Below are 11,057 nucleotides of genomic sequence, written 5' to 3' on the forward strand. Positions count from 1 at the left end.
CTGTATTTGAACGTTCATGATTAAGAGCAAGTCCTTGTGTGTAAAACAGAGGGGACAATGCACTTACTTGGTGTTAAAGTCATGTGCTAAAGTGAGTTGCAGTTTCTCAATGCAAGTGTTATGCATAAATTTTGCTCCCTAATGCTGTAAGCAAATAGCATGCAAATAAGCTGAGTACAAAATAATACATTAGCATTCATCAGACTGATACCCATTTATCAACACTCCAGTGCTCTGCTCTCTTCAGTACACCTCCCCTCACAGCTGTGTCTTTTTTTTTTTTACCTATGCTCTTCACAGAAGTCAGAAAAAAAGTTGCAGGTCCTTATGATTGTAGTAAAGGGAACAAACAGGTATGACATTCTCACAAAGCTACTGCATAAAATGAGCTAATCTTTTTTAGTACTCCTCAGACCATTAAAGCACGGACATTATGCTCAGCCTTCTTGTCTTCTGCGCACTTTTCTGCATCTACACAGAACAGCTAATAGCTTCATTTGCATGTAATTTAAATTTGATGTGCTCTGTTTACCTGAGGCTTTGCACAGTTAACTTGAGCACAACTTGTTTCTAAATAGGATGCACACAAAATTGTGTGCAAAGCCCAGTGATCTGTCTGCATCAGGCCCTAAGTATAAGTACTCAAGCATGTGTACAAATGTATTACAAGAATGTGAAGTACTTAAGTGTGTTTACAAATACTCATAGAAAGAATGAAATGGTTTAGGGTACAAATACCACAAGAAATCTGTAGGACCACTGAAGGAATAAGAGAATGTTCTACAAGGCAATTCTCAAAAAAATTTCTCCATGCCTAAAACTTAGGCTCCTAAATTTTCAGTTGAAAACCCAACTAAATGTCAACCTGCAATTCACCAATCTAGGTATACAAATTAACTCAGTTCCTTGGACAAATTTGCATAAATATACACAATTCACATTCATTGTGAAATTCTGAAAATCAGGCCTGTTTGCAGACTTTGAAGAATGGACTTGAGAACCCTTGGATATAGAGCTAATGAAGTGTAGAATGGAGTGGAAGACATTTGCATTAGGTTAGAACAGAGGCCTGACAACCAGGAAAGCCAAGGTTCAAATCCTGCTGCTCCCAATGAAGCCTCTTGTGATCTAAAGTGAAGATACTTACCTGTAGTAGGTATTCTCCGAGGACAGCAGGCTGATTATTCTCACATAAGCAAACCTCTCATAAAGCGAACTAAAGCCTGTCCAGAGATAGGCTTACCTTCTACACACTGATAAGCACAAATTGCACTAAGGTGAACACTTACGGAGTTGGTCTTGAGACCAGATTCTGATAAAAGTGTAGAATGTATTCAAGCAGGGTATGTGTGGGACAAGAAAAAGGATCTATGGCCTTGCTGTCACACCAGATGGCAAACCTCCTCCATTTGCAAGAGTAACACCTCTTTATGGAATATTTCCTGGAAGCCAGCAAGACTTGGGAGACACCCTCCGAAAGACCCAAGGAAACAAATTCTAGGCTCTCAACATCCAGGCCTTGAGAGCCAGAAGCTGGAGGTTGGGATGTACAAGCGACCCCTCGTCCTGGGTGATGAGGGTCGGAAAACACTCCAATCTCCATGGTTCTTCGGAGGACAATTCCAGAAGAAGAGGAACCAAATCTGATGCGGCCTGTAGGGCACACATTCTGGATCATGGTTCCGTGGTCTTGCTTGACTTTCAGAAAGTCTTTCCCACCAGAGGTATGGGAGAATACGCATACAGAAGGTCTGTTCCCCAATGTAGGAGAAAGGCATCGGACGCTAGTATGTCATGGGCATGAAGCCTGGAACAGAACTGAGGGACCTTATGATTGATCTGAGTGGCAAAAAGATCCACCGAGGGGGGTGCCCCATGCTCGGAAGATCTTGCGGGCAACGGCCATACTCAGCAGCCACTCGTGAGATTGCATTACCATGCCCAGTCTTGTTGGCTAGAATGTTGTTTACGTCTGCAAGATAAGTGTCTTGGAGAAACATGCCGTGATGGTGTGCCCAAAGCCACATCTGGACGGCCTACTGACACAGAGGGCAAGATCCGGTGCCCCCCTGCTTGTTGGTGTAGTACATTGCAACCTGATTCTCCATTTGAATCAAGATAATTTGGTTGGACAGTCGATCTCTGAAAGCCTTTAAAGCGTTCCAGATCACTCGGAGCTCCAGGAGGTTGATCTGAAGATCTGTTTTCTGGGGGGACCAGGCTCCTTAAGTGTGAAGCCCATCTACATCAGCCCCCCACCCCAGGAGAGATGTATCCATCATCAGCACTGCGGCTGTGAAATTTGGAATCGTCGTCCCATAGTCAAATTGTATCGGATTGTCCACCACTAAAGAGAATTCTTAAAGTCGGTGGACAGCTAGATGATCTCTTCTAGATTCCCCGCAGTTTGATACCACTGAGGTCCACTGAGCAGATCTCATATGTAGACATGTCATGGATGTAACATGAACTGTGGAGGCCATGTGCTCCAAGATTCTCAACATCTGCTGAGCTGGGACTTCCTGAGACGCTCGAACCGCAGACACCAGGGACAGAAGGTTGTCTGCCCGTGTCATGGGAAAGTAGGCCCGAACTGTCCTCATGTCCAGCAGTGCTCCAATGAACTCCAATTTCTGAAATGGAGCGAGATGGGATTTGGGGTAATTTATTACAAACTCTAGTAGTTCCAGCACCTGAATAGTCTTCCGCATGGACTCCCGAGCACAGTTCTCCGAGGTGCTCTTCACCAGTCAATCGTTGAGATAAGGGAACATATGCACCCCCAGTCTGCTTAGCGACGCTATAACTACTGCTAGGCATTTCATGAATACCCTGGGAGCTGACGCTAGTCCAAATGGCAGTACGTGGTACTGAAAGTGCTGCGTTCCCAGCCGAAATAGAAGATACTTTCAGTGAGCTGGAAGTATTGAGATGTGTGTGTAAGCTTCCTTTAAATCCAGAGAATATAGCCAATCATTTTCCTGAATCATGAGAAGAAGGGTGCCCAGGAAAACCATCCTAAATTTTCTCGAACTAGGAATTTGTTGAGGGCTCTTAGGTCTAGGATGGGACACATCCCCCGTTTTCTTCTGCACAAGGAAGTACCTGGAATAGAATCCCAGCCCTTCTTCCCCTGGTGGAATGGGTTCAACCGAATGGGCCTTTAGAAGGGTTGAGAGTTCCTCTGCAAGTACCTGCCTGTGCTGGGAGCTGTACAAATGAGTTCCCAGTGGGCAATTTGGATTCAAGATTGAGGGTGTATCCTAACCGGACTATTTGAAGAACCGCCGGTCGGAGATTATGAGAGGTCACCTTTGGTGAAAAAACATCAACCTGCCCCCAACAGGCAAGTCGTCCGGCAATTTTACTGAGGCTATGCTTTCCTGGAGCCAGTCAAAAGCCCGTCCCTTGCTTTTGCTTGGGGAGCAGCATGGGCCTTGGGCGCACGCTGTTGACGGGAACGAGCGCGCTGGGGCTGAGCCTGAGTAGGCTGGCGACACGCAGGAGTGTACCTACGCCTGGAATAGGAATAAGGAGTATTCCGGTGCCCACCAAAAAACCTCCTAGTTGAGGAGGTTGTAGCAGAAGGCGCCCGGTGGGAGAGAGAAGTCATAGCTCCGAAAGGAGGCCATCGATCAAGGAAGACACCTGCCGCACCGAGTTCCACAAGTGGATGTTCATGAAGAGCTGGTAAGATTGGATACGGGCAGCGAGCATAGCAGCCTGATACGTCTTCCTCCCAAAAGAATCCAAGGTCCTAGCTTCTCTCCTGGGGGTGCTGAGGTATAGTCTCTAGTACTCTTGGCTCTTTTGAGGGCGAAGTCCACCACCACCATGGAGTTATGGGGTAACTGAGACCTCATCAACCCAGGTTCACTGCGGATCCAATACTGGGAATCAGTCTTCTTGGGGATCATGAGACCAGACAGATTGGATGCCCAGTTTCGCATAAGGACTTCTCGGAGTACTTTATGCAAAGGAGCTGTCACTGCCTCTTTAGGTGGAGAGGTGTAATCCAGGACCTTGAGCATCTCAGTCCTGGGCTCATCCTCCACATCTATGGGGAATGGAATGGCTCCAGCCATTTCTCAAACAAAAGATAAAAAGGAGAGGCTCTCAGGAGAAGACAGCCTCCTTTCAGGTGGAGGGGAAGGTTCAGAGAGAATCCCAAAGGACTCATCGGAGGAAAAGTACCTGGGTTCTTCTTCTGATGCACAATGGCATCCCTCCCATCTTTTCAAAGCTGTCTTCTTGATTTACAGGTTGCCAGCAGCGAACAGAGATTCATTATGCGCTGCTCTTGCGAACACTGGAAACTTCTGTCTGACCATCTCACCTATGTGGAAACAGGAACTTGCATCAGACTGAAGGCTCCGATGTCAGCACAAGCAGCGCACTGTGAATTGCTGCTTGCTGTGGGCAACCTGTAAAAGAAGACAGCTTTGAAAAGGTATGAGGGGTGGGGAGAGGGAGGAAGGGATGCCATCACAAATTAGAGAACAAGCATAATAAAGAGAAGCCAGACTGTAGGATTGAGAGGTGGGGGAGAGGGTCATGGGTGGTGATGTCATTTCCTAAACCCAAATTAAGCTCTGCTTTTTACTACTACTGCTAATCATTTCTATAGTGCTACTAGATGTACGCAGCACTATACACATTATATGCAGGTATTTTCTTTGTCCCTAGAGGACACTCAATCTAAATTTTGTACCTGGGACAATGCAGGTTTAAGTGACTTGCCCAAGGTCACAAGGAGCTGCAGTGGGAATTGAACCCAGGTTGCCAGGATCAAAGTCTGCTGCACTAACCATTAGGCCACTCCTTCCATTAAACTTCTGATGTGGTGTTCTGACTTTCTGCCACAGGTATCAGTATGCACAGACTCATAGCTGCAGGTCTCAGATCTGGAACCAGCAGATCATTCCATGCCAAGGAGACAATATTGGGGGGAGGGGGGGGTGGGACAAAGTGAAGGAGGTGGCAAACCTCATAAAACAGAGCTGATACCATCAAGTCCCTCTCTCAGCTGACTCCTTTTGTGGCCTCCATTTCTCGGAGGTTTTCAGGCAGCAACAGGAGTGCCTACTACTATCAAAAGCGTACATTCACTTCTTCATCCCATCTTCAGCAAAGGTCCAGCCTCCGCGTTCCCATCCTCAGTAGAAGAGGCTCCCAAAGTCCCAACCAGCTCAACAGTCTAAGCAGGGGATGAGCTTCTGACTGGCTCCAGCAAAGCATAGCTGTTATAAAAGTGCCCATTCCGGACGGCCTACCGGTAGGAGGGAGGCTGAATTTTTTTCCAAGAAAGAACAACCCCTTATAATCTCAGACTGGTGAGTTCTTCAAATAATCTGGGAGGGTTCCACACTTACAGTAGGTGTCAACCTCCTCCAAATTGCCCATCGAGAGTGACAAATGTCATCTCTCAGCACCAGAAATTCTCACAGAGGATCTCTCCTCCCTTCTAAAGGCCCAAGTGGTTGAACCCATTCCACCACAGCAAGAAGGGAAGAGATTCTATTCCAAGTACTTCCTTGTGCCCAAAAAGGTAGGGGGTTTTGTCTCATCCTAGACCTAAAGATACTAAACAAACATCTGGTCAAAGAAAAGTTTTCAAGTTATTTCGTTGGGCATCCTTCTTCCCACAATTCTGGAAAACTATTGGCTAAGCTCTCTGGACTTACATGGATTCTTACACCCACATCCAGATACATCCAAGTCACATGAGGTATCTCAGATTTCAAGTAGGGAAACACCACTACCAGTATGGCATCCTGCCATCTGGCCTCATGTCCACACCCAGAGTACTCACAAAATGCCTTGCAGTAGTCACACCATGGTTACACAGATTGGAGTACATATTTCCCTATCTGGACAATTGGCTGGTAAAAAGCACATCAAAGGAAGGTGCTCAGAAATCAATACAGACAACTATCCGGGTTTTGGAGCTACTAGGATTTGTGATCAACTACCCCAAGTCCCATCTGCTCACAATAAAGCAACTGGAATACCTTGGAGCCTACCTACCCCAGGTACAGACGGATACACGTATCTCCATTGCCACTCAGGTTTGGTACAAAAGTCTTGGTTAGGCAGATGTTGAAATTGTTGAGTCATATGGCCACCACCATACATGTCATACCCATGACTCGCATCCATTTATGAGATGCCATTTTGACCCTAGCTTCCCAGTGGTGTCAGGCTTCGGGGAAAATAACAGATGATATCTCTGTCACCCCCAAAGTTAGCTTAGTTGCTGCTCTTGTGAATTCAAAGCAATTTGACTCTGGCACTTACTTCCATTCCAAATAATTCCTCCCCAGAAAAATCTGACTACAAATGCATCCAAACTGGGATGGGGTGCTCATGTCAACGGACTTCACAGCTGGGGCGCTGGTCCACTCAGGAGACTCAGCTTCACATCAATATTCTAGAGCTGTGGGCATTCTGGAACACTCTAAAGGCTAAAAATACCTGACAAATCAAGGACGGATTCCCTACAAAGCAATCAAAACAGCCCAAGTAGGGAACGGGTAGGACAATCAAACCAAGCAAAACTCCAGAGGCTGATTGTAGTAACAAATATTTATTGAAGAACCAGATACAAAGAACTTGACAGAGTCCATGTTCAGCAACAATATGCCTACATCAGGAGTCAAATTATCTGTGTTAGCAATATCTGTTGTCTCATAAATAAAGCTACCCGTGTGAGTTTATTTATTTATTTGTAGCATTTGTATTCCACATTTTCCCACCTATTTGCAGACTCAATGTGGCTTACATTTGCCGTAATGGCAGTTGCCATTTCCAGGTAATAGAATTACAAATTGTATTGCGTTAAGGTGCATACATACATGGTAACATACATGGAACATAACATATATGGAACAGATCATGGTATGTATATATATCATGTGCATACATACATGGTAGAGAAGAATACATTATGGTATTGCATGAAGGTTCCTGAGTAATAAATTGGATTATAACTTACGTTAGGTCATCGACTTTATAGAGAGACCCTATTTGACATAAGGTTTATGGTGGTAGTGCTTGTCATGTGATAAGATTTCGGTTTTGTGTAGATCGTGTATAGTGTTATTTAGTAGTTAAGATGGATGTTTATGGTATGCCTTCTTGAAAAGATCTGTTTTCATTAGCCTTCGGAAGATGGTTAGGTCTTGCGTTGTTTTTATGGCCTTCGGTAGTGCATTCCATAGCTGCGTGCAGATGTATGAGAAGCCAGTCACGTATGTGGATTTATATTTTAGCCCTTTACAGTTAGGATAGTGGAGATTGAGTTCAGTGTATCGGCACAATTTCGCTGACAACTTGAGTGTTAACGGCTTGATTTTACTGGTTTTATGAGTCGAGTCCCTGGTATCTGGTTGTTAAATATATATTTGTTACTACAATCAATCTCTGGGCGGACTGTCTAAAGGGCTTAGTTCGCTCCATGTAAAAGACCAATGCTCTCTTGCAGTCCAAAGTGTGCAAGCTGATTTCGCCAGGGTGGGTATCAGGACGGGGAAAAAATGTTGGCAAGACAATTGACTGGTTCAGATGGAACTCAGACACCACTTTCAGCAGGAACTTAGGGTACGTGCAGAGCACTACTCTGTTGTGATGAAACTTAGTATTAGGTGCATCCACTACTAAGGCCTGAAGCTCACTGACCCTACGAGCTGAAGTAACAGCCACCAAGAAAATGACCTTCCAGGTCAAATACTTCAGATGGCAGGAATTCAGCGGCTCAAAAGGAGCTTTCATCAGCTGGGTGAGAACAATGTTGAGATCCCATGACACTGGTAGAGGTTTGACAGGGGGCTTTGACAAAAGCAAACCTCTCATAAAGTGAACTAAAGGCTGTCCAGAGATGGGCTTATCTTCTACACACTGATAAGCACTAACTGCACTAAGGTGAAACCTTACAGAGTTGGTCTTGAGACCAGACTCCGATAAATGTAGAAGATATTCAAGCAGGGTCTGTGTAGGACAAGATAGAGGATCTACAGCCTTGCTGTCACACCAGACGGCAAACCTCTGCCATTGAAACAGTAACACCTCTTCTTAGTGGAATCTTTCCTGGAAGCAAGCAAGACCCAGGAGACACCCTCCAAACGTCCTAAGGATGCGAATTCTAGGCTCTCAACATCCAGGATGTGAGAGCCAGAGATTGGAGACTGGGATGTAGAAGCGACTCCTCGTTCTGAGGAGCACGGCCACGCGGCTGGCGGTAAGACACTTGGCATATGTGCAGTTCGACACACAGTGTGCAGGCTCTAGCAAATTTTTGGCTAGGTGAAATGCCGGTTCCCAGGCCGGCGCGGATCGCCGACCCAATTGTAAGTATAATACAGCCTGCTTGTCCTCGGAGAATGCCTTTGTATCACTTCATGTTGTGACTGCACCTCTAATATTGTGTCCAATTCTGGTCACCGCATCTCAAAAAGATATAGTGGAATTAGAAAAGGTACAGAGAAGGACAAAGAAAATGATAAAGGGGATAGGACCACTTCCCTATGAGGGAAGGCTGAAATGGCTAGGGCTCTTCAGCTTGGAGAAAAGAAGGCTGAGGGGAGATAAGACAAAGGTCTATAAAATACTGAGTGGAGTGGAATGGGTTGGGTAGATGTGAATCGCTTGTTTACTTTTTCCAAAAATACTAGAACTAGGGGGCACGCAATGAAGCTACAAAGTAGTAAATCAGAGAAAAGATTTCTTCACTCAACGTGTAATTAAACTCTGGAATTCATTGCCAAAGAATGTAAAGCGGTTAGCTTAGTAGGGTTAAAAAAAAAAAAAAAGTCTGGATGGCTTCCTAAAGGAAAAGTTCATAGACCATTGTTAAAATGGACTTCTGTAAAATCCACTGAAAACTGTTCCAACAAACGCTTCTTAAATATGCCACTCAGAGTGCAACTTGGACTTACTGCAGTCATGACTCTTGCTGAGAAACTGAAGCCTCTGAAAGAAAAAATAAGTTTCTGTCATGAAAGCAACACATTTACAGCTCCTGGCAGAACTGCTTCCCTTTCTCTGAGGAAAATTTACCTAGCAGCACTGCCCTTACTGGCAGAAGCATGTCTCAGCTCTCTTCACTTTCTTTATTTTTCTTTTTAAAGAATCAAAGCAAAGAATAAGATTAGGCAACAGGCAAGAAAACTACCAAGCAACTCAGAGAAGAGAGGAAGAACTCAGACTCCTCTGGGCATTTCCCCTTATGGCTTTTTCTCTTGCTTCCACCTTACTTAAATAAGCCCTGGATTCCTGCTTTTCCTCAATGCTCAACAAGTTACCAATTCTCCAACTGGCCTGTACCAGAGGAGTTCCTGCTGCTGGAGACCCATCATCTGTTGGAGACAGTAAAAAAAAAAAAAAAGAAAAAAAAGCTGTGTCTTCACAGTGCCCTTTTATAGGGCACAACATGCAAGCACATGTCCATTCTCTGGAGAAAATTTTTTTACATTAAGTTTTTCTTTTATATATACTTACATATGTAGACTTTCACTGATGCATGTAGGTGATACATGTCCTAACAACCAGAGTTAATTGTGCCCCTGACACAGGCATTGTTTGCCTAAACATGTTGGGCAGCTACAGTATTTAAACAACTAAATGGTAGAACAACACGTACACACTACTTTCAAAGGTTGCTATATTAATAAATGTTAAAACCCCAGGCGCCAGATTGCCATGGCGACTAAAATCGGACCTGGCGCTTAAGGTTTGCAGCTGGCATAAAAACATACCTCTCCTTCCTGGCAGGCACCCTCGGTTTTTCCAGCCAATGATATGTTGCTTTCCTTGCTCGGGAATGAAAGCAGCACCTCATTGGCTGACAAAACAAGCAGCTCTCATTGGCTGGCAAGGCAGTCAATGGAGCATTCATAAGGAGCCCCTAAGCCTATGCAGCCTTGCGGAGCACTGGTGGCTTTGTAGCGATGGTGACAGCAACGACAGCAAGGAGAGAGGAGTGAGGGAGCAGCAGACCGTTGACACCAGGAGGGGAGAGTCAGAAACCAGCATGAGGAGCATCAGTGTCCAGGAGAAGAAAGGAGCATTGGGGCTGGCAGAAGTATAAGACAGGAGCATCGGAGGACCAGCAGAGAAGTGAGGAGTGTCGGGGCCAGCAGGAGCAGAACAGAGGAGCATTGGGGGACCGGCAGGAGCAGAAGAGAGGAGCATCAGGAACCAGTAAGAGCAGGATAGCCAGCAGAGGAAAAGTCTCCAACCTCTGGCAAGACTCCTTAAAAAAAAACAAACCAAAAAACAAACAACCGAGTCTCTGGTTTGTTTTGGGGTGGGGTCATGAGAGAGAGTGTGGGATTTGATGTTGGGTGGGGGGGGTGGGGTAAGAGAGAGACCACTGTGTGGGATGGTGGGGCTGGGCCATGAAAGAGATTGTGTGGGGAGGAGGAGAATCATGTGACTGCTGTGTGGGATTTGATGTGGGGTGGGTCATGGGAGAGACCACTGTGTGGGATGGGGGGCTGGGCCATAAGAATGGTGGGGGGGGGGGGGGGGGGATTATGAGACTACTGTATAATATTTGATGTGTGGTGGGTGTAGAGGGGGTCATGAGAGAGACCACTGTGTGGGATGGGGGGCTGGACCATGAGAGAGATGGGGAAGATCATGAGAGACGGTGTGGGATTTGATGAGGTGAGCCGAGAGAGAGACCACTGTGCAGGATGGGGAGGCTGGGCCACGAGAGAGACGGTGGGGGTATCATGACACTGTGTGGAGTGGGGTGGGGAAGTCATGAGAGACCACTGTATGGGAAAGGGAGGCTGAGTGAGTGGATAGGTTCACCCACTTCCAATAGCTATAACAATGTTTAGAGGAAAGGGGAAGGGATTTGATATACCACCTTTCTATGGTACAATCAAAGCAGTTTACCATACAGGTACTTATATTCAGGTGTGCTCATAATCTAAAGTTTTCTGGTTTTTTTTTTGTTTGTTTGTACCCAATGCCTTGGAAGGTTAAAGAAACTTGCCCAGGGTCACAAGGAGCTGCAGTAGGAAAATCGGAAGGGGGGGGGGGGGGGGGGA

At 45.7% G+C, this 11,057-nt stretch overlaps 1 protein-coding gene across 1 annotated transcript in view; it reads right to left on the reverse strand.

Annotated features, from left to right (window-relative positions):
- The window catches only part of LOC115465794 (ribosomal oxygenase 1-like), a 123,362-nt gene extending 114,405 nt beyond the window's left edge, over positions 1-8,957 (reverse strand). Inside the window, exon 1 of the mRNA XM_030196522.1 lies at positions 8,934-8,957. Within this exon, the coding sequence (XP_030052382.1) occupies positions 8,934-8,942 (9 nt within the window). The 5' untranslated portion in view covers positions 8,943-8,957. The remainder of the gene's footprint in view (positions 1-8,933) is intronic.
- Positions 8,958-11,057: the final 2,100 nt, after the last annotated feature.

Source organism: Microcaecilia unicolor, chromosome 3 (genome assembly GCF_901765095.1).
Source record: "Microcaecilia unicolor chromosome 3, aMicUni1.1, whole genome shotgun sequence".
NCBI classification, from domain to species: domain Eukaryota; kingdom Metazoa; phylum Chordata; class Amphibia; order Gymnophiona; family Siphonopidae; genus Microcaecilia; species Microcaecilia unicolor.